Source organism: Bactrocera tryoni, chromosome 4 (assembly GCF_016617805.1).
Source record: "Bactrocera tryoni isolate S06 chromosome 4, CSIRO_BtryS06_freeze2, whole genome shotgun sequence".
NCBI lineage: Eukaryota > Metazoa > Arthropoda > Insecta > Diptera > Tephritidae > Bactrocera > Bactrocera tryoni.
The window spans coordinates 11,181,397-11,206,874 of NC_052502.1; the positions used below are offsets into that span (position 1 = coordinate 11,181,397).

General features: G+C 32.5%; 1 protein-coding gene across 4 annotated transcripts; it reads left to right on the plus strand.

Moving 5' to 3' along the window:
* The first annotated feature begins 1,277 nt into the window (after positions 1-1,277).
* LOC120773763 (negative elongation factor A) lies at positions 1,278-23,065 on the plus strand. 4 transcript variants are annotated; one of them, XM_040102840.1, is made up of 6 exons: positions 1,278-1,896; positions 10,342-10,429; positions 16,465-18,936; positions 19,642-19,894; positions 19,974-21,060; positions 22,827-23,065. In XM_040102840.1, exons 3-5 carry the CDS (start codon positions 17,011-17,013, stop codon positions 20,384-20,386), a joined length of 2,592 nt encoding a protein of 863 aa, XP_039958774.1. In that variant the 5' UTR covers positions 1,278-1,896; positions 10,342-10,429; positions 16,465-17,010; the 3' UTR covers positions 20,387-21,060; positions 22,827-23,065. The 4 variants fall into 4 exon arrangements, with proteins under 4 accessions (XP_039958774.1, XP_039958773.1, XP_039958772.1 ...); XM_040102839.1 differs by lacking the exon at positions 10,342-10,429; XM_040102838.1 differs by lacking the exons at positions 1,278-1,896; positions 10,342-10,429 and adding an exon at positions 16,260-16,389.
* The last annotated feature ends 2,413 nt before the right edge of the window (positions 23,066-25,478 follow it).

A 25,478-nucleotide genomic window follows, 5' to 3' on the forward strand; every position in this document is an offset into this window, starting at 1 on the left:
CGTGATGATATTGCAATCACATTTTCAAATGCATCTTTGTTTCATTTTCTGACGCCTGTTCCTTTCAGCTGTTTCTGGCAGTATCCGTTTGTTTGGCTGTCAAAACAAAACTTCCTCTCCCTTTGCTCGTCGCACAATTTCAAGATAACCAGAGTTGTATTTCTTCTTCAAACAAGCAAACTTTTTAGTTTTGCTTAGTTTTTACTATCCAGGACAACTCTTTATTTATTTATAGCCAGCAATAACTTTCCGGACGATTTTATAGTCTTTATTATTTAGTTTTTTCTTAAAAGATATTTTTAAGTTTAAACCCAATATCCGTCTGTGACATTTATATATGTACATATGTATGTACATATACACCGTTTTTTGTTGCAGTGTTGCCGATTAGGTTAACTGTCAATTATGACAGCAATACCAAAGGTTCGCTCCAATTTCCTGCTACGCTACGCGACAGAAATGAAACGAACGACAGACCGAATGTGAATCGCCAGCCTGGTTAGCTGAGTTGTAGCAAAGTACAAAATGGCCACAACACTCCGGCGATGGCTGTGTCGTTCGTCGTTCGTTGCTCGTTGTGTGTCGTACGTGCGCTCGCTCGCTCTTCACTTTAATTAATATTTAACAATATATTTTAATTAATTGAACAAGAGACTCCAATTCAAATAAAACAAAACAAAAATTAAGAAAGTGTTAAAAACACGTTCATTTTAAAACGTCAACCGTTATTAAAACAACAAGAACAACACAGCAAATGCATAATCGGAGTTACAAAAATACTTTTATGTAAATACATTTCGCTTTCATTTTTTTTACAATTTTATGCGATTCCAACGGGAATACGATTTTCAGATTTTCACCAAAGCAAAGACACTGCACCAAATCACGGAGAAATAGGACGGTTGAACCGTTTTTCCTAATTACGTATAAAATATATGAATACATATATGTATACTTATATGACTAATCAAAGTGAGATTTAGTTCCACATTTTTTATATATTAATAATTACAACACAAATATATAACTTTCCGCTATTTTGCACTAAACTTTGGTATTGTGAGCCTTTAAATTTGTAGAAATCGTAATTAGGAACTTGTAAAACAAAATATAAGGCACAGTACAAGTCACAAAAAATTGATGAAAATTCACGGAAGACGGCGACGACAAGAAATTTTCTACTCGTAAGACGGAAGGTCTACGCAGTGAAACGACGACGGTTTCTCGTGCTCGTCGCTGAGCCAAAAATCAACTGTTCCTCAAGTCGCGTTCGAATTGTTCGCTCCGCGAGACGCGGCGCGGCGACGAACTGCGCTCAGTGTCAAGCGGTAACCGCATCAACGGCGTGCAAAAGTCACGGCAACAAATCAAAATCGAAAGATTCAAAAGCGCGACACTGCAAACGAGAAGATCTACGAGTTGCAGAGAGTCAAAAATTCCTCTCCGAAACGAAATTGAAATAGTGCGCCGCGAGAGAAAATGAAATGTGCGCGTGTATGAGTTTATGTGCGGAAAGTTAATACTTTGTAAAAGAAGAAGCACCACGTTCGTTGTTGACGCTGACACAGCGACGTCGGGTTAACTAATATTTTATTATCACTACATATAAATCGCTAATGTTTAAAAAAAAAGTACGGTTATTTGTTATCGTTTAGTAAGGTGTTGTTTGAAAATATTTATTATGGATTTTCCATGGAACTGGGAAATGTAACAATATAAAAAGAAAAATAGCAAAAAGGTGTGTATCGTTGGAGTCTGGCATATAATTCATCGAATAGTCCCACACCCAACGTTTCATTGTGGCAGCGCAACAACCACAGGGAAAGCTGAAAGCGATGACCAAGCGAATACATGCAACCTTACCAATAATTTGTTAAATAAAAGATTTAAAAAGAGGTGAAGTGAATCTCATTTTTACAAATAACTACTTATTTTGAATTTAAGTAAATTACCTATCGTAAATTGTTTTATACATACATACACATGTAAATTAATATCGTATGCGTAGCTTTGAGTTGATTTATTGTCTCTGTATAACCTAGCGAATAAGTTGATTGCTCGATGATTCACTGCAGAAAAAATCGGAAAAGTTGCTGAATAAAATTCTTTGTTGCGTTTTGCTACTGAAGGCAAAAAATTGCAGAAAAAATAAATGTAAATTGCATTCTTTTATTTAACATTTAGCAATAGGCAACATACATAGTACATACAAACAAATACTTTAAAAGCAAGAAAAAAAAGAAACGGAAATGGGACAACAGTTTTATCAATCCGACATTTAGAGAATATTCATATAGTAAATACGCAAAATAAACGAATTGAGAGATGCACAAAAAAGGAAGACATTTATTTTGCTTCTCGTCGTTTCGGACGATTCTCACCAGAACTCGCTCACAGACTGAATGAAAATGAAATTGTAGTAAATTGTGTCGCTTTTGCCCATTACAGCCGGAATATGAATGACCAAAGAGTAATTTTCGTATATTCTATTAACGATTTTGAAACAGTTTTACAGATGTGTGTGTATATTTTCCAACCATACCTTTGTACTTGTAGTCTCCAGGTGCTCTCCCTGCGCAAGTAGTTTGTCGCTTATCCGATAATTTGTTGCTTTGTCGCTTTCACTAACTGTTTATTGGCATGCATACTTTTGAGAAAATGAGTTTAAGCACATGAGAGAGCAAATGTACACACAACCATATGCATATGCACATGCACATGGATGAAGTCAAAAATATGACGATGGATTTTTCACGAAAAAATGTGAGAGTATTTTATATTTAAGGCTATTTACGAGAGACGATTTCGTCATATAGCTTTGAATTTATAAATTCATATGCAAATACAATTGTGTATAAAAATGATATTGAATAATTAAAATGATGTCTGTGCCAAAATAAGAACAATCATTTCAATATTCTCTTCTCTGTTGCTGTCTTTATTTCCGAGGAAGAACAATCATTACATTCCACAAGTCGATTACTGTTTAGACAGCTAAATTACGAATACTATTAACTTCTGGGTACACATGTACTACCTCAGATGTTTCAATGGACTTGTATAGACAGCTTAAACAAAAGCATTGTCTTATCATCGGTTGACCGATTCCGATTTTTCGGAAATATTTATTCAACTGTAAAATTCTGTGGCTTCAAACTTGTGTATATTGACACTGATTGGTGTTATCGCAGTACAAATCATTCTCCTTAATTTTTCTAAAATTAACTGCAGACAAACATATCTACATACACACATACATAATTCAAGTCCCCTGCGCATATTTGTGATGTCTTATTTCGTGCTCTTGCCGTACAATCAGTATGTTGTAAATATACAAAGGCCGAAATAAAGATGAATAACAAAAACAACAAAAATATGTACATATGTATCTTACGAATAGCAGAAGGAACATTCGTACATTCGCACACTTCCACCATAAATACAACGGAATAATTAAAGCGACGCGACGCGACTACAGAGTGACTTGTAGCTAACGTGGTATGGAGGGAAGCGGTAAAGGTAGAAGAATTTTTACGTCAACCACACCGTTTTGGTGTTACCAATAAGCGCAGTACATCCCCTCCAACGATATTGGCGCTCTGTTCGCTGCGTGTACACACGCCGCAGACGACTAAACGTAACGTTCAAATAGAAACTCAGCCATGAGTATGAATCGGAACTAGCAAATGTGGTTCGGATCGGCAACGAACTCGACAACAATAGCATTTCATTTCAGGTTAATCAGTTCGATTAGAAAGCTTGCGTCGCGACGAGAGCGAAATCGACTTTTGAAGAGCACAAATTACTGTCGTGCAGAGAGCACAGTTGTGAGCGCATTAGATATATATACCAAATTGTGTTTGTATGTATGTATGTATGTATTGCATTTACCTATGTTGGCTTTCGTAGGGCTAGCTCACATATTCGTGGTATGGCAATACTACTTTTATTTAATTTTATGCAATATATTAATTTCTTACTTAAGCGTAGCCTAAAATTTGTGCCAATTAAAATTATAGTTAACAAGTATTTATAATTGCATGCATTTTTTGCATTACTTTGCAATTTTCTCCGCTCTCTCTTCATATGAGAATGTGCGCTGAAGAGCGTAAGAGAGATATTTTCAATTCAACCTAGTGATGCAATTATCTACAAAAGGAAGTCGTTCACATACCGATTTTATTGTTTATGAGGGCGTGTGCATTTTTTAAATCAAATACAAGATAAGAAATGTATAATTAATATTTTTATTAGATTTTGTAATGGGAAACAAATTGTTCTTCTAGATTAAATTTAGAAACATTATCGCTAACGATGAATTGTAAATATTTTAAACTAAATTCGGATATTCGAACTTTTTGGGTATTTGTATATGTATGTAAGTATGGTAGATATGTTTTAATTTATTCACCGTACATACATACATATGTATGTATAAACAGTTAAAACATGTTTTTTTACAAAGAAGATATTAACGCTATCACGTGGTTCACAGACGCACGTGTTTGCCAAGCTTAGAGAAATGTAGAGCTTTTGGTGGAGAATCAATATAATTTATACAATAATCTCGAAAATTGTTGTTATTTTAAAATGCTTGTTAAAAATGTTCCATTTTCCATTCTGTTCGCCCACACTTTTACTTTACTTTCTTAGCCAATCAGCTGTTCAACTTCCTCAAGTAGAAAAAAAACTGCTTGTGTAAGTATGTACATATGTATGTATATAGTTTTATATATACATACATATATACATATGTATGTATGTATGAATAAATTTATTTATTTCCATATACTGATATATGCATGATTTTTCTTATTTGTAAACATAAATATTTACAAAGCGTCAATAAATCAAAATATCATAATATTTTAGTTGGAAATGCTTGAAAATATTTTTGTTGTATTTTACATCTGATTTATATAAACAAGCAGAGTGAAATAAACAAATAATTCTTTAATTTATTTAAGTGATTATGTGTGTATATCTGTATGTATGTATGTATGTAAGCTAATACATTTGTTATATGATTTTTTACTTGTCTCAAACAATTAGAAATCATATAATTTTTGTAAATACAAAGTGTTTGAATTGAAATTGAACCTCAAACATAGATTTCAAGACAGCCATTAAAATCAGACTTGAAATGGAGCCGCTCCATTATTACTTCTTTTTAACAAATACATATGTACATACATACATATATGTTATCCTCGTGATCCTCAAGGCTCGTTATGTTGAAATCAATGCATTCATGCATCAAATATTCTTAAGATTACATATCAAGCATGAAATTTGATCGATACATTTTACGGTAATTCCATTAAATCGTTTCCGCTCGCATTGTGCGAGGCGCACATGCCATTATCTTGACATTGCCAAATAATTCATTTACACTTGAATTAATGGAAGTGCTGAAAAACTGAAAATTATCTAACACATTTAAGTCAATATTGTGCTCGAATTTATCAAAATGTATTAACTGAACAATCACTGAGTAAATATGGCGGCAAAAGTGAGCACGATCAGTGGCAACTTGTTATATTTTCCGTATTAAAACTTTAAGCGCAAACATTAAATTTACGGCCACGATTATACATATGTACATATGTATGTATGTATGTACATATATACTTTTGTTAACACAGCGATAATATACCACCACCCAACAACGTCACAACAATCGGTCATCCGTTGTGGTGATCTTTTGTGTTGAATTTAAACACGATTCTGTACGACGGAAGCCGAAATGAAATTCATAACGCCGTAGCAACACGGGTACCTACGTTGTATGTATGCATATATTTATGTATATTTGTATGTTTTGATGTACATATAATTTTTTTGCAACGATTAACGTGCTCACCTTTTCGTCAGCAGCAGCGTCAGAAAGGTACAAAACAGCTGTTCGGGGCAGGTGTTTATTCACACTATTACAAGCACTCAGTTTTTGCTACCCTCTTCTTTTCTTCAACACATCTGGTTTCTTTTCTTAAAGGTCTTTATGCGAGTGAAATTGTGCACGGGGCATACATACATATGTATGTACATACGTATATGCATCCGCTTGCAGTATTTACGGATGCAAATAAATGTCCACAAGTGAGGAAAAAGGATTTGTGTAAGGACCTTATCCCATATACTTACATATGTATGTATTACATAAATATGCATAAAAGGCAAAGGAAGGCTACATACATACATAAGTATCTATGCCTTCCTTTGCCTTGTATATTGTACATACATACATATGTATGTATTAAATTATACCTTTGTTTGCATATACATATGTACATATGTATGTATGTACTTACATACTATGTATCTATTTCCAACAATTAAAATCCTTTGTGTGAAGAATTAAAAAAAATTATTTCAACAACAGATCCTGATTTTGAGCATCCCCATTTGCATTTTCTCTAAACCAACCCTTCACAGAAAGATCTGCAGGCAACTGAGAACTTATACACTACACGAAATAATATCGTTTCCAAAAAATTATTAAAGATCCACTGTAACCTTCTTATAAGTTATTCTACCAGTCAAGCATTGTATAGTGAATAACTCGCTAATTATCTCGTACTCGTGTTTGTATGTACATACTTATGTATATGTATGTATGTATATAATATATCATCCACTGTCGATTAAATGATTGCATTATAATTGGACTAAATGAGCAAACTTGAGTTATCGCAAATGTTTTCCAAACTCTGAAGTGTCTTCAATAATAAATTATTCACTTTATAATGTACATACATATGTACATATGTATGCATGTTTAACCTTCCACATTTCTAGGTGGCATTTATAAACAAAACCGTTATTGACTGGAGCACTTAACGGATTGGCCTACACTCATACACACATGCATACTTTGGGTATACACCAAAATACATACAAACGACTAGACATACAAGCATAATCCCCAATTAAGAAGTGAAAAAATCAGCAATATAGAATGAGCAGTAGAGAGAAGAGTGTAAATATGAAGTAAAAGAAGTAAAGAAGTTTCAAGAGAGACCCATGAATGTCCAATTGTATGCATATTTGTAGTTTATTAAGATTAGACCGGCTTTGAAAAAAGAAAATAGAAAACTTAACCGCCATAAAGCAGTTAGCTTTTTTTTTGTGCGGTGAAAGAAGTCCGCCGCACAGTGAAAGAAATAGAAGGCAAAAACAAGAAAGACTTGAAAGTAAAAGTATACGCTTTATTGCACAACGCGAACGTACATATGTGTGTATGTATGTATGTTAGGTATTTAAACATAAAGACATACACATTCACATACATAGATACATACTACATACATATGTACGTACAAAGTAAATATGTTAATTGACAAACGCGATTTCGTTTTGTCTGCCTTTCAATGAATGCGTATCTTCGGTACATGTGATCTCATTACGTAAAAAATCGGTTAAAATGAAGTATGACAACTCCAATTAGCACTTCCTTTTGGCGAAGTTTTTTAGGTATTCTATACAGAAGTATTAGTTTTATATACTATAAACCAGTTTTAAACACAATTAAAAAAATATTATTGGTTAATTATTGCGAGTGTTGCAACTAAAAACTTAAACACAAGTAAGGAAGTGCTAAGTTCGAGTGCAACCAAACATTTTATACTCTCGAAACTTCCAAAGATCAAAGCCGGTGAAAAATTCTTTTCAGATTTCATTAATAATTCGAAAAGTTAACGGATATTTTCGGTTCAAAGCTCGCAATAGGAACTGGCGTCCACATATTCAGTATCTGGAGCTTGAATAATTGTGTTCCGATTTCGACAATTTTCGGTAATCGGGTGGCATATTAGAAAATTAAAGAATTATATGGTATTTAAAATGGTGTTTTATAGGAAATAGGCGTGGTTGTAGTCCAATTTCGCGCATTTTCGCACCTGAAAATAAAAATGCCAAGATACTATATGTACATAAGTACGCAACAAATTTTGTCGATATCGGTCGAGTAGGTCCCAAATTTGACCCCGGCTCCTTAAAAGTCCTTTCGTACCATATTGCGTGTAAAATTCTCCATCCCCGATTACATCCGTCAACAAATTGCTCCTTACTTTTTTGCCAAGAAACACGTTTACCAAGTTTCATCAAGCTATCTTTAATTTTACTCAATTTATCGCTTGAAAGCTAACAGACGGTCAGGCAGTTACTCGGATTACCACTCGCCTCATCACCCTGACCATATGTATGTATATAAGTACATACTTACATACATACATATGTATAACCCTCTATCTAACTCGATTATTTATAGGTGATATAAACAACCGTTAAGGTGAAGAAAACTATTATACTCTGTAGCAACATGTTGCAAGAGTATAAGAGTATTTATGTAAAGTCAACGCATGTTGTTTAAAGGGTAAAATAAGGATAGAAAGTCGAGGAAAAATTAATATTACTTGTTTACTAGAAGAGTGTTGTAACTGAGAAAATTCAAATTTTGAAAATGAAAATTAAAAATAGAAAAAATTAATGCTTGCTCTTACGAAAAAAATTTTCATCCATAATGTCAAATAAAATTGTTTTTTTTTCACATGAATTTCTTGTATGATTCAATTATAGAAGATAGTGTCCGATACAGAGCGTGATTTCTTTTACGAAAGAAGTGTATCCATAAAGGCGAAATTGGTGGTTTTTAACTTTTTTCATAAATTTTCTGTATATATTTTGATGATTTTGTGTTATTTACAATCTAATCATATTCGATTATCACTCAAAAACACATTCTAAATGGTTGAAATCTTTGAAAAATTTATTTTTGAATCATAAAACCAAAACAATTCAAAACAAAACAGCAAATACTTTTGACAAATTGTTGATTTTGGCTTATAAGTATATGGTAATTGAACCAAACACAATCTTATATGTACATACATATATGGTAACTGAAACATGATTTCTTATTTAAATTTTGATTTTTTTTTTGTGATATACAATATATTTGTATTCAGTTACGAGCAATCGACACTGCCTTATATAATCAAATCATGGTTAGGCATATATGTATGTGTGTATGTATCTACATATGGTAGAAACGAACCACTTTATGCTCAAGAGCATTATTAGTTCTGTTTCTTATCGCTCATTCATACATAGTTTACAAATACAAATTATTTGTTCTGTTTTACACAATACAAATATCGTAACCAAAAAGTAATTAAAAATTACCGTACAAATGTTAATTAGCTCGAATTATGCATTTTCACATATTCCTAATTTATTACATAGTATGTACATATGTATGTATGTACACAAATACTAATAAGTATGCATATTTGTAAAACTAATGCTCTACATTTTGAAAATCGCTCAGAATTTACACTTTGTAATTGGCGATAAGTGTTGAAACTGTAAGCTGTGTGAATTTTTAGCGTATACATACATACATACATACGCACTAATTTATTTTATTAACTTCAACAAATACTGGTCAAGCAGAAGCTTAATTTGCCTTCTACATGGTTTTATATACAGACCCATAAGGTACATTTGCTTTATTATTAGAATTTATGCAAATCCATATGTACATACATATGCATGTATATGTACATATGTATGTATATGTATGAGTATATCTATGTTTGCATATAATGGAATATTTCTCAAAATCATGTGTCATACCAACATTTGCCATTGCCCCTTGAAATTTGTGTGTACATTTACACTGCTCAAGGTCGTTCGCTGTGAGACTCGCGTCTTCAAGATATTGGTACATACAAATATACTTATATCTACATACATATGTATGTATATTTATATATTAGATGTTTATAGCCATGTAGCAGTTTCGAAGCTACTTCCATTTATTATTTCATTTAAATTAGGTTGGAGAATATCTAATACACATTCTTTGTGCACTTAAGTTTGAACTTTTTATATAAACACGCTTCGAGATCTTTCATATTCCGTCGTAGACTCGTTCAATGGCAATATGTTGCTTCTACATCCTGCGCAGACAGGCTCCAGTTTGTATGTACAGTAGTCCTTGGTTAATTGAGCTTAAACAATTTTTGATTCCAGTCTTAGGAGAGGAAAAAGTCACAGGCTTAACAAATTTTCAAAAAATTATTTCTTTTGAATCTAAAATAAATTGAAATGCTTATGTATGTACTTGTAAAAAATTATTATTATTATTTTTTAATTTTTTGAAATTAAGTAACTATAAATAATGCATTTAGTTATGTACATACATATGTGTAAGTGTCAAAGGTCTTCAGTCAAGATCCTTATTTCAGGATAATTGCTCTTAAATATTAATAGTTTTCTGATAAAGTTTTTATTATAAACTTTTGTTGTATTTAACCAATGTTCCACATTTCTTTGCAGAGCAATTGAAGCAAAAGACGGGAGACTACTGTACATAAAGAAAAAATTGTGATTCTTCGTTATAGCAATGTCTGCTAGGACAACAAAGGTGGTGTTGACATCTGTTTAAGTTTCTTGCCGCTGTGGTTTGAATGCATGTGCATGAACAATAAATAAATATGTACATACATATATAAATACATACTTATGTGCATATGTATGCATGTTTATATCCATATAATTAAATATATAAGTGCAAACATACGCACATGGATGCTTCGTACATATGTATGTAAGTGTGTGCGTAAGTCAAAAACGAGTTCAACGACTTTTGACTTTTTAAGATACTTATTTTTCGTTTTACGCCATTTTTCGTTTTATAGGCCATGCACCTCTTGATAGTCATTGGGCAGCGCTGTGTCCTACGTAAAAATTAAGATAAGTAAATGTTCTTGCTGTGATAAGTGCAAGAAAGTACGCAGGATTTCGGTGTGGAAGTTAACTTCAAGTTCGGTAGTCGTATCGAGACAATAGTCAGCTGTTGCGTGTATTCATTTCTAGCACTGATGTCTTGTATTGATTTTCGACATCTTGGTGAGAGTATGAGTTGATATTCAGAATAAGATATTTTGTTTGTGTTGTAGTTAGGGGAGCGTAGTAATAGTGACAGTCCTTGTCCGAATATACGAATACCTAAATCCATGTCCCTTCTGATTTTGATTCTATAGAAGCGATTTTTATACTTTGAACAGGGTGTAATAAGTCTGCCACGAAGTTTTTAACAGAAAACATTGGAGTTGATATAAAATAAAAAATTATTAACGTGTTGTTTTTGTTGTACCGGTAATCTAGTCCCCGATGGGGTGGTAAGGTTCAGATAAGTTGTCATCGAGCTCTGCCAACGGTTGGCCAGAAATTTGTTGTTTCGACGTGGTCGGACCATGTGGAGAAGAGTGTCAGATGTGTAGAGTTAGCTGGGCATACAAAGAGGTGGTTAGAGTTATGAGGGGACTCGTTGCATGCTGAACATATGTAAGTATGTATGTATGTATGTACATTTGGTATGGGGTCGAATCTGGATAAGTAGGATTTTAACCTGCTCAGTATCCACAACGAAGCTGCGCAAGGGTCCTTCTCGATTCTCGCCGCAATTAATAACGTGTCGATATAGCCACAGTTTTTAAGATATCGGTCTGAAAATTGTCACTGTTCCTTTTCTCCCCAAAAAGCTGCTATTTTGTCGGAACTGCCGATATCGGACAAATATAGCATATGGCTGACCGATCAAACTCAACTCTTTGTATGAAAATCTTTTTTATTTAAGATGACCTGGCACTTCACGAAATTTGGCATAAATTATTGTCCAAAGATCGTTGAAATATCAAATTGTTCAGATGTGTTTAGATGTTGTACGAGTGCCACTAACACGCTTGTTTGCAGACTACATACGAGTATTACTAAGTCTAGTTTTAATTTATCAATTTAGTGTGATTATTTTGTTGAAAATAATATTTGCTTATCAAAATTAGTCTATTCAACAAAATGCAACTTTAATTAGCTGTCGTGTTTCGAAATTAATAAACTAATGAACATAAAACAGCGAGAGAACAAGTACAATGTTATTGAACTCTTTCGAAAAATTGAGAAAATATCAATTCGGTTACTTGCAAATGTCTCAATTCTTACGTGTTCTGCGCTCACATAAACAAACACATGTCATTGCTAGATTTACTTTTGTATATATGTACATATAGTACATAATTTTCAACAAATATACAATGTATGTATGTATTTATTTATTGCGTCAACTTCGGCGAGCCATTGACTTTGTATATTATAATATTTTACAAAAATTCTTAATAAACGTTTTATGCGCACAGGTCTCAAATCTAGACTTTACACAGCTGTCCATGTCTATTTACAAAAGCTTTCAATAAAAGCATGACTTCCAATAATTTGGCAGCTTTTAACCTTGAACCTGCTGTGGATCGCTTAGATTGCGATTAACTCGCCAGTAGGTAAATGCGCTTATGCATACTCGTTGATAGACAAACGAGATTGCAGTTGCCTGTAGATAAACGTTTGCGTGCTCAATTGCTTGACGATTATAAAAAACAAGTCAATATCTGAGTTCTTTGCCATAATAATAAAAATAATAAATCAAATAGTTGTATGTGTTTTTACACATCTTCGCATTAACTAAATGATTTCAACACGTGCCTTAGTAATTCTCTTAAAATAGCATGAGGTTTTATGAGCATTTTTTCGTCGCACTTTTGTTCCTAACTCGCTGTGGTCTCGGACACATATGATCATTAATTCGCTGATTGACGCGCAAGAAAGATAATTCATAAACAAGTGTACTCGTTTTCTATGTACAAATTTACACAGACGTAAATTATTTAAAAAATTTCGATCAAACCATATTTTATTTTCATTTCATTGTTGCCCAAAGCGAAATGTCATTGAGATGGTTGAGAATTTTAAAAATAGCACCAACAGAGAGCAACGAAATTGAAAATACACATAACAAAACAGCTGAAATGGTAACAATGACGAAAGCGCTCTATAAATGCATTAGAAACGAAACATTTTTCGTATTCAAAGGCGTGCTGAAATAAATACATACATTGTATGTATAGCAAAATATATGATAAATATAGCATGTAAATTATTCGCTCATTTCCACTACAGAACAAGTAATAAAGTAATTTAAATAAATTTATACGCCGACGCAAAATTTTCAATTTCGAATTTTGTAATTGTCAAATTACATTCATCCGTAAATAACACTGTTTGTATGTATTTATGTAGCTACTGATAATTGTCAAAATCTCATTTGGTAGCTTTGAGTGTTTTTTTGTTTTTTTTTTTGGCTGAGTGCACGATGTATGCTCTCATTTCCGTGTGCTTTGTGAGCAAACTCTCTTTTGTCGTATGCTCGCTTTTTATTTTTTTGTTCTATCAATTGCCTTGCCCTTATTGTGACGATTCCTAAGCTTGCCAATTACCGTTTTAATTACTATGTGGCGTTTTTTTACATGCTTATGTACACAGACTTACATATGTATGTACATACATATGTATAGTAGTTAATTGGTTTGAAGCCAACATTCAAACCATGCCTATCTCTTTGAATGAACTACATACATACATAAGTATGTATGTATGGATTTACATCTACTTTTTGTTAATTTGAAGCCAAATTTAAAAATAACCATGAGTGGTCTATGGCTCATTAGCTGAATCATTTAACTGTTTTAAAACATTTGCTAAATATTAGCGTAAACTGATTTATCAAAAGTTAATGGCTTGTCAAGTGGTTATTAGAAAAAGTTATTTCGTCACAGCATGTAATAAGAATTATAATATTGTTGTAAGTACATACATACATACATACTATGTATGTATATGCATATGTTTACATACATACATATGTATGTATATAGTCAAATAAATTCTTTTTTCTAGTGATATGTACATTTGTATCTTGAATGCTGTTGTCGGGTGAGGAAGCTACCAGTGAGATTGTCTTAAAATAGGACTATGCATTTCTACTTAAATTCTAAAAATACAAACTTATACATATGTACATACATAAGTAAGTATATTCGAGTATGTGCTGTATGCAAGATGTGTGATCCATTTATCAGCAATTTGATCACAACAGAGCTTATGTACATACATATGTATGTATGAGAGAGGGAGGATATCGGAGTTCTTAGACGGGCACGATTCTCTGCAACAAATTTTTCCAGAATTTTTTGTCTAACTATTCACTACAATCATCAACGTGCCCCGGCTTTACCTCTACGGCCCTGCATAAAAATATATCCAAATTTGTATACATATGTATGTACATAAGTATGTACATCCATTCATACAAAATGCATTTGGCAATGCTGCATATGTACATATGTACATACACACATACATATGTACATATATTTTTGCTAATTAAATTCTACGTGGAAATAGATCTTTATGCTTATGTATTTATATTTACATTTGTAACTAAAATTATTTGCATGTTTGTACATACGCATGTGCATTTTTGGGTCAAGGGCAAAATTGCTAACATAAAGTGGAACAGTGTTGGCGTCGCAGTTGTCGTCTGTGTCAGTATGTGTTTGTATGTATCGGTGGCGCATCTGACTAGCACTAAGCTGCAATGACACTTTTCATGCGACCGGTTGCAGTCGCTGACGCAATATGTGCATCATAGCAGTTATATGTGTGCACAAACATATGTATTTATTTATGGACATGTATGTATGTATGTATGTATGGAGTCAATTAATAGAGTAGACACGGCAGTTGCAAGTATTTTGCGCAGTCCGCAAATTTGCTGCAGTTGCTTTAATTTATTTCAAATCAAAAATATAAAACGTAAGTTATTAAACGAAGCATAAAATGACATGTGTGTTAAATGTGCATAAACTTTCGATTTGAAAAAAAAATTAAATAAATAAGTGATATTTGCTAATTGGTTGTGGAACAAATCAGGCCACATGCTGCTAATATTTAATATATTACTTATACTTACTTATAAATATGAACATAAATTGTATTTGTAATCTTGAAAGAGTACACATACTATATTTACATATTAATATATACATACATACATATGTACATACACGTGTGCGTAAAATTATTTTATGTATTTATCGGCTTACGATTTCCACACAATTTTATTTCCATGTGTTTTACACATTTTATCGTTGTTGTTGTGCTAAATATGTATTTACATACATAAATAAATAATAGTTCTACATTTATAATTCTAACGTATGAATATATACATATATACATACATACGTGCATACATAAATGTGACTTTGTTGAATATTACTTATTTCTCGCAAGTCGAACGCTGTCAGATCATTAAACAGCGTCGTTATGACGCGCATTTTTCCAGAGAACAATGAAATGAGGACAGCGCTTTGGCGGTGAGGCAATCGCACTAAACACGTGCATGCAAAGTTTTGCTTTTCGCAGCTGTTTAAGTCTCTCTTCTTTATCTCTTAGTTTTGTTTTGTATCGCTCTCACTCTCAGCAGCGTGCTCTTTGTTTCAACGACAGTTCACTTCCGATCTCCCTTGCTTTGTTTTACTACATTTCCACATTTTGTAATGGTTTTTCGTAACACATACACATATGTACATATGTGCAAAAACATACATTTAAAAGTATGTACTTTTAATGAAAAGCAGTTTAAATGCTGTAGCTTCCCATAAAACTTTATATTGCCTTTTGTCCGAACTGGATACCAAATTTCACTACTGCTTTGCTCAACATTTAGCCCTATAAGTTTAAGATAGCGGTATTTTGTAGATTTGTACTCACTGATTCTCGAACGAAAGCCTGCGGAACAAACAGATATGATACATTGAATTCATAAGAAAAATTACACACATACATACTTATGTACTTATGTATTTATGTTTATACATTTACACTGATAATAAACTTATTTTGTAGTTTATTAAATTGTATATTTTATTTCTTACGAAACTGACAAATCAAAGTGTTAAAGGTGACTGAAAAATATGCTAAAATGTGTTAAATATAATTTTCAATAGGGCTGATTATCAGCTGTTTTTCCATTGCAAGAATATTTAGTAAGATATGTGATGAAATAATGGCTGAACATTGAAAAATATCGATACATTTGTATTTTTTGCATATTTTTCTTTTAAGATTTAAATTATTTTGTGATAATAATATCTTCTTCTTCTTCGCTTTTCACTGCTTTCATGCTATGAAATTATTGCCGTTCCGTTTTAAGTAATAGATTTTTTTTCAAAGTCTTAACGAATTTAAGTGAGCATAATGGCAACTCTTGAATAAGGATCAAGGCAACGATAACATATGTTTAGAAATCGAATTTTCTTTGATCCTTTTACCTGTCTATTATTTATTTGTTGTAGCCTAGGGATCAGCTGCAGTTTTGCCTATATTATCAGCTAGTATAAGTGTTATTTTTATGTTCATTCACGACGGAATAGAGTTAAAATTTTTATAAAGTATAGATGTATTAAAATCGCATCCCAATTATGTTAAATTGTAAATAATTTGTGAATTTTAATTTAAATACAATTCAATTTCTAACCTATAAATACATGTGTTTTTATATTTCAGACTGCAAACAGGAACAACAAATATAGAAAATACTAACATTTGAGACATTAACAACAAAAGGAGAAAGAAAGGAAGACTTAATTTTTCTAATATTTGGAACAAATTATACTGAACTGTAAGATTCACTTCGAAAACAAAATAAAAGAAAAATCACAGGAAACGCCACAACAACATTTTCGTTGCACACACTTGAGCAAGTGGCGAGTAAACAAAGCAAACATTAAAAACTTCATAGCAAACTTTTTTGATTTCGCATAGAATAACGAAACAATAAAGTTTCGAAAACTGTTACAGACATATTAAAATAACACTGACATATGTACATAAATAAATTGATAAGACCAGCAAGCTGAAATTCAGCCTTCAAGCATATCAATCCAACAAGCGCTGTATACTGTACATAATTTGACTTGAGCAAAAGGAATCATTAAAGTGACCTAGTCTAGCCTCTACGTGTTGAAACAATAATCATAGATAAACAGAAAAGTACACTTACACCAGAAAAAAGAAGAAACGAAAAACCTATTCACTAGTTTGACTGGGCAAATGTATATCACTAACAGCAGCAACATTGGTATGGCCACGTTGCTGCAACAGAACAAGGCTACTTGTATGAAGACCCTTATCAATGGCGGCGGCAACGGCAGCAGCAATGGCAATAACGGAAACAGCGTCGGCAACTCTGGAATAGTTGTTGGTAGTATTGTAAGTGGTGTTGGTGCGGGAACATCGCAAGTGGGAGGCGCAACGGTTGCAACCGTTGTCGGAGCCGGTGGGGCTGCAAATATTGCCGGTCTTGGCAGTGGTGGTGTGGGTGGTAATTTAGTCCTGTCCACTGGGCAGGCTATTGTTCTGACAAATGGAGCAACCGGTGCTAGTAGTATAATCAACTATCAACAATATCAACAGTTATTGCAGCAACAACAACACCAGCAACAGCAGCAACAACATATAAACTCCACCGTTGCTACCACAACTGCCGCATCCGGTACACGAGTATTAATGCCTCACGAAATGGTGACGCTTCCTATTAGTAGTATTGTAACAACTAGTGGTGGCGGCTTAGCCCTGATAACCAGTGCAAATACGGGTGGAGGAAGTGCCACGGCCACACAAGGGCACTTCTTGGTTGCGGCAACAGCAAGTCCTACGGTGCAACCCATTCAAACAACTACGATGGGCTCCACTAACGCCAATATCAGCAGTTTTCAGCAGCAATTTCAACAGCAAATCGCCGCACAGCATTCAGCAGCAAGTAATGTGACATCCTCTGCTTCAACTAACCGTACAACTACTGTTTACACTCAGCAACCATCAACTACAGGCGTAGTACAAACAGTGCCTACGACACGTTACTTTTCGCAATTTAGCAATCAACAACAACCCATATCTAGTATTACGGCTGGAGCTGCAACGCCAACAATTGTGGCCGCCAAAGCTACGGGCAATCGTACCATAATTATTAATCGCTCCAATAATACTATAATTGCTGGTAACACCACACAACGTTTGCAACATGCTAAAATCTTAAATAAACCACCGACAAATATTGCAGCGACGCCATCAACTCTCATCACGAATGCTGTGCTCGCCAATAAGTCACAAATTAATCATAATTCTCTTTCTCCTGCCATTCAAGCTGTGAAGTTGCAACAACAACCGCAACGACAAAATATTACGGCCTTACAACAAATTAAACAACAACAATTGCTGCAACAACAAAAAATACAACTAGTGAAGCCAATCGTACACAGTAGCAGTACGGTGACAACAATTGCTACAAAGACAACAACAGTAGCCAATACGGCTGCATCCTCGCGCAACACATCGAGTGGGACAATGGTGAATGGTGGCATAAATTTAGTTCCTAACAGTAGCAACAATAGTAATAAGAGTGGAAATGTGGCGAGTGCCACAACGCCAGCATTGGCTGCCAAAGCGTTACCCACGGCGGCTGTATTTCCACAGCAACAACAACTTCAGCAGCAGCAGCAGCAACAACAGTTGCAGTTACAAAATCATCAACAACAACAGCAGCAGCAGCAGCAACTTAAGCATCAAAACCAAAGTCAACAACTTCAATCTCAGCAACTTGGACAAGCGCAAGAGCTTAAACAAATAGTTGCACACTCACGCACCATACCCGCCACACCTCACAACTCCACACCTGTTGCAACTAACAAAAGTGTCAATTCAGTTGCTGCAGCCACTCCAGAAGGCACTGCTGGAGCAGAAGCCGCAAATGCTGAACCCGAGGTAGAGCCAGAGATCGACATCGTTATAAATAATGTTGTCTGTTCATTCAGTGTACGTTGCCATCTAAATTTGCGCGATATCGCACTCAAGGGCTTCAATGTGGAGTATCGTCGTGAAAACGGCATGGTGACTATGAAACTGCGCCGACCTTATACGACTGCGTCAATCTGGTCATCTGGGCGAATTACCTGCACGGGTGCCACATCCGAGGAACAGGTGAGTCTACGTAGCATTCTAATAACTCAATCTTTATAGTATATCCGTCTCTCTGCTGCGAAGATTTAGCCATGTCTGTCTGTATATATGCGTACCACTTCCTTTTCTTCTTCTTTATTGGCGTATATACCGCTTATGCGGTTATAGCCGAGTTAACAACTCCAGCTCTGAGAGTATTCAATGCAGTACCGCCGGGGGAAGAGGAAGACCTCCACTCCGCTGAAAAAACTAGGTGGAGAGGGACCTGGCTATACTTGGGATCTCCAATTTGCTCATTACTCTCTCAGGTTTTGAGATACCTATTTTCTACATCTTCTTTTCTCCCTAAGAAGCTGGTCATCTCTCAGAATCTTCGATATCGGTCCACTATAGCATTTAGCAACCATACAAACTGATCGATAAAAATCCAGCCCTTCATGGGAAAACTTTTTCCTTAGATTATTATCCAAAAGCATTCACCGAAGAAATCGTTCGGATCGCACTACTGTGCCTTATAGCTTACATACGAAGGAACCAATCAAATTCACATTTTTTTAACAATTCCATTCTCTTCGTCTTTCTTGAATTTTTTTTTGTAAACTCGTAGGAATAGTTACTTCACGGTGTACTGGGGGTTCCTTTACGGAAATTTGTAGCACTAAAGTTATTGAAATACAGTGGTGTTGTTCAAAAAATATTTTTCTAATAAAACATCTAATTTTCCAGGCAAAAATTGCGGCACGTCGTTATTCACGCTGTCTTGAAAAGCTCGGATTCCGTGTGCGTTTTCAAAATTTCCGCGTGGTAAATGTGCTCGGCACATGCAGCATGCCATGGGCTATAAAGATTTTAAATTTCTCTGAAAGATACAAGAAAGAAGCCAGTTACGAGCCTGAGTTGCATCCCGGTGTCACGTATAAGCTGCGTTATCCCAAAGCCACTTTGAAAATATTCTCCACCGGCAGTATAACTGTGACTGGTGAGATGCCGAAACAAATTAATTTGCTTTACTCACATCATTTATTAATGGATCTATATTCTTTTTCACATTCATATAGCTGCCAGTGTTGCTAATGTACAGGCTGCCATAGAACATATATTCCCGCTGGTCTATGAGTTTCGTAAGAAACGTTCACCCGAAGAGCTGGAACAGTTACGCATTAAGCAGGCCCGGGCCGCATCAGTAGATGTAACGGAACTCGAGGAGGTGCTAAACAATGACGTGGTCGTTGAAACGGACACAACCGCTGTGCCCACATTGCAACGCCGACGTGTAAGCAATAGCGCGCTCAATAATTTTAAACAAAAACGCCGAAGAATCGGCAGTGATATTGACTTTGATGGTGACGATGGTTCGCTGGTAGCAGCTGAAGAAATCGACGATCCCACAGCAAAGGAAACCGATGATAATATTGTGATGTACGATCCGGATGATTTAATTGAAGGACCCGACGATGAAGATGATCTTTAAATATCAAATGTGATTTGTGCATTTTGGTACGGGGAGATTTTGAGCACAGCACATTCATGCATGTTTGATTACGTATTATGGTTTCACAACAAATTTCTATACAAATACAGATATATATATAAAACAAAAAGAACAAAAAAGGAGTTTATTACAAATTGCCAATATGTAATGCAGAGCGAATTTTAAGCATTAAACAAAACAGCAATGTTATATAGAACATATGTATATAGTATATAAAAAAGGAATGACAGGAAAGCAATTTAATTGATTTAATGATGACAACACACACAAACTACAAAAAGAAATACAAAAGTAAATATTTCAACACATCGGAAACCAAAACAAATCAACTTAGTTCTAATCAAACAAATGAAGTTTGGCGTTAGACAAAAAATAAAAGCATAATTTCTTTATTTTTTGTGCACGCAAAACTATTTACATATACACGTACATGTATGTATGTGTGCGTATATTTTAAGAAGCGTGTATAATCAATGCCAACACCATCATGTATACATGGATATTTGTAAATTTGTGCACTCCAAATGTCGGTGCTGAGGTTTCGAGTTCAATACGCTAATGTCAGCAATTATGCAATGCAAATGTTGGGAGAAGTGTGCGAACTGCGATAAACTATGGGAATTGTGAGCCAAATAACTACAACTATTTATAAGGTAAGCCCTGGCAATGAGCTACTATGTATGTACATATGTGTGTATAAGGCAGCACCACCATAAGCAGCATTGTTGTAAGCATTTGCAGAGCATTTTGGGATAATAAATTAAATTTACGTTAAATACATATTTTAATTTATTTTATTTTTTTTTAATTCCAATTTTGATTAAAAATTGAAATAATAAATTTTATACCAAAATATTCGGCCTAAAATTTGAAAATTTTATTTTTAATTACAAAAATTAGTATTTGTTTAAAATTGAAAATTCTATTTTTTTTAATTTAATAATAGAAATTGAAAATCTAATTTTTAGTCGAAAGAACCCAAGATGTTGGGTTTAGAAATTGATAGTTTTATTTTTAATTCCAAATTATATTAAAACGGAAAATTAAATTTTTTAATAAAAAATACAAATTTTTAATTGCAAAATGAGAATTAGAGTCAAAATTAAATTTTTAAATGTTATCATAAAAATTTTAATTCAATTTTTAATTGCAAAAGTCGGAATTATAAAATTTTATTTTTAATATATTAATAATAATTAAACATTTAATTTTTGATTCCTAAACCGGAATTAGTTTGGCATAAAATATTTAAATTAAAAAAAATGAAAAAATTTTTGTTAAAATTAATATTTTAATTCTAAATATCTCAGATTAAAAATTGTGAAAAAATTGGAATAACAAAATTTTATTAAAAATAAGTTTTAATTTTTAAAAGATAATCAAAACGGTAGCCCACGAAGTACGCAAACGCGAAAAATATAAATTAAAAAATAATTCCTTTTTTCTTTAATTTCAAATAATTTTGTTTTTTTAATTAAAACTTTTTTTAATTTAAAATTATTTTTTCTTTAATTTCAAATAATTTCATTTTTTAATTTCAAATAATTTCGTTTTTTAATTTAATTTTTTTTTAATTTTAAATATATGTACATATGTATGTATGTATGTATATATTTTTTAATATTAAATAATTTTCTTAAATTTTAAATAATTTCTTTTCTTTTTAATTTTTAATTATAAACATGGTATTGATGTTTTTTCAATCCGCAATTTGGGGTAAAAAATTAATTTTAAATTTTTAACCCGTTTTTTGGTTATAAAATTGGTATTTTATTTTTCAAATTGGTATTTGGGACTTGAAATTCAAGACTTATTTTTATTCGGGATTAAAAAATAATAATTAGAATGTTATTTGCAACCCTGAGCTAGTGTATAATATTTTGTTTAGACAAATTCTTTGTTTGTAAAAAAGTTAAATTGTAAAAAAGTATCTTTTTTTTAAATTATAATTATAAATTTTGGATCAACATTATTTTTTATATAAATTTAGTATTTGGGATAAAAAAAAAACAAATTTTTTAATTTATATTTTGTTATAAGATATTTTAAAAATATAATTTTGTTTGAATCTGGTATTTAGGATAATATAAATAAATTTTTTAATTTATATTTTGGGATAAGAAATTTTAAAATTATTTTTACTAAGATTTTCGGGATTAAAAAATAATAATTAGAATGTTATTTACAACCCCGACTGCTAGTATTTAATATTTTGTTTTAAAAAAATTGTGTTTGTTAAAAAGGTAATTTGTAAAAAAAATACTTTTTTTTATTAAAATTATAAACTTTAGATTATTTTTATTTTAATCTTGATTTTATATATAAACATAATTTTATTAATTAATATTTTGGGTTAAGAAATTTTAAATTAACAAATGCTTTGTTTGTATGCTAATATATATTTTTTTACTTTCCGCAGGTATTTTTAACTTCCAGTGTGCTTTGCTTAGTTATGTACGTCGTCGTTGTTTGCAGCATTGATAACTTGCAACAGTTGAAGGCAGAAGGCAGAGAACGGAGCAACATTTAAATTAAATGCTTGGCTCGAGCGAATTCCGCGAACAGAACTAAACCACACGAAAAACCAATATTTGTTAATTTACAAACATATTTGTAGCGTTTTACTATGTATGCATACTAATTTCATTCGTACTCGTACGCCAACTTACGCTTGGCCGAAAATTTAGTTTTAAGATTTCGCTGATTAGCTAAGATTAGTTTAAAGAAAAAACATTGTAAGGACTATTAGCACTATTACATACATACTACATATGTGGATGTGCGTTCATAAGTGAAAGAAAGAAAAAACCACCGCAAAAGCATAAACAATTAAACAATTTATTTAAACACACGCTGAAGAATGTCAAATGCTAGCATAATTTATTAAAAACACTTTATTAACTAATGATTTAGCATGAGCTCATGCGTGCATTGCGTTTTTACTTGTTCATTTATGCATTGAGTAGAAATTTATTGATTTATTTAATGAATGAATAATGTAAAATAACAAGCATTTTATTTATTAGAATCGATTTGAGTTGCTCTTAATTATATTAATTAATTCAATTATTTTGAGGCATCAATTAAACTGACAGAATGCTTGGAGGTAAAGTTTTTATTTATATATACATATATTTGTAAATATATATATATATATATATATGTATATAATGATGTATAACAGCATATGTATTTAATTTAATCATATCATTTATATACCAACCATTATTACTTTCATATAGAATGGCAATCAAAGACAGTGAATACTGTTATGCTAACAGCCAATAGCCGTCAGGCATAACTAACAATAACAAAAACATAACTATTTAAATAAGACATGTAATTTATATAAAAAATCAAAATGCAATCATATTGTTTGCGTAAGAACGTAATTAATTAATTAAGTGTTCTTCTAGATGGTACACTAATTTATATATATATAAATATATATTCAAAGAAAAAAAACGAGTATATCTTCACTTATCTGGTCACACTCAAACCAATTACCTACAAACAAACAAACAAACAAACTATAATAGACAAACTAAAAGCATATATTGTATTTGTTATATTTATACTAAGCACACACACACACACATAATCACTAAACAAATTAAACTTTAGTTAAGTAAGTAAATTAATTTTCAACATAATTATGCAACTTTGAAAAATCTGCAAATGAAACGCAAACGGTTAGTACTTGATGCTAGTAAGCTGATGACATTGCTGCCTGTCAAGTAAGCAAACTTAATTAAATACATTAATTAATGCGAAGAAGGCAGTTTAATCACTGTTAGACGCTGAGATCTAGCTGTGGTCATTTTGACTAAGTTAGCACTATTTAAGGGAGTATTCTAGTCTAGCAGCAAGATTGAGGTAATTTTTGAATCAGTTTTCTATCAATTTTTAATTCCTTATTTATTAACATTACAAGAATTAAGAAAAAAATTAAAAAACTGGAAAATTAAAAATGTAAAAAAGTAATAGCTGATGAAGTGGGGATCTAAAAAACTTGGCACATGACCATATCTGCCATTTTAAAAGACTCCTAGCAATCGGAAACCAAAAGAAAATTATTAATCTAGAATAATGTTTTTGTTGTTGAAGCGACAGAATTCTGCCGCGTCTTTGAGTCAGTCCTTGGCACGATAAAAAATCCGTTCCGGTTATATAGACCCGACTGTCGTGGGCACGACCTATTCGATTCTCGAATAATGCCGCAATGTCTGGTTCTACGGAGAAGTGGAAAGATATTTTTTGCGCGAAATGGCGACTGCCTGTAAAAGAAAAAACAATTTTCGTACCACTTTTTTTTATTTTTTTTACAGCAGTAGAAAATGAAATTTGCGCATAAGGCTAGTTACAGACGTAGGCAAGTCTATAAAGCAGACTCTCTAAAAATTCCAGTTAAATCGGTTCAGTGGAACTAGAGGAATCTTGGGTATTGTTTGAAACTAAAAGTTAACGATCCAAACGGGGTTACATATTTTTTTAGCGTTTTGGGTATTGTTTTCAAAAATCCATTTTTTTCTGAAATAAATTTTTCAAAAATTAATTTTTTTCTGAAATTATTTTTTTCAAAAATTCATTTTTTTTAAATTCATTTTTTTTTTAATAATTTTTTTTCAAAAATTCATTTTTTTTAAATCATTTTTTTTTTTCAAAATTTCATTATTTTTTAAATAATTTTTTTTCAGAAAATAAATTTTTTTTCAGAAAATAAATTTTTTTTTTTCAAAAATTAATTTGTTTTTCAAAATATTTTTTTCACGAAATGGTGACTGTCTAAAAAAAAAATCTGTACCGCTTTTTCGACTTTCGAATTTTTTCGAATTTATTAAACTACTAAAAATTTAAATTTGGGGATGTGATTAATTCCAGACATAGACAAGTCTATATGCTTTATAGACTCTAAAAATTTCGTGTAAATCTGGGCTGAGAAATCGTGGGTATCGTTTTGAAAAAGACGGTTTCGACCAAACCGTGTTTGAAGTAATTACGAGACCGAACCAATTTGGATGCCGGGTCGCAAAATACTTTTATCACCGAAATTAATTTCGATTTTGAAAAA

Bases quoted from the DNA above. Each gene is read 5' to 3' on its own strand.
- LOC120773763 (XM_040102840.1), top strand. From the start codon at position 17,011: ATGTATATCACTAACAGCAGCAACATTGGTATGGCCACGTTGCTGCAA. The intron at 18,937-19,641 runs GTGAGTCTACGT...CTAATTTTCCAG, and splicing joins GTGCCACATCCGAGGAACAG to GCAAAAATTGCGGCACGTCG. The intron at 19,895-19,973 runs GTGAGATGCCGA...ACATTCATATAG, and splicing joins CGGCAGTATAACTGTGACTG to CTGCCAGTGTTGCTAATGTA.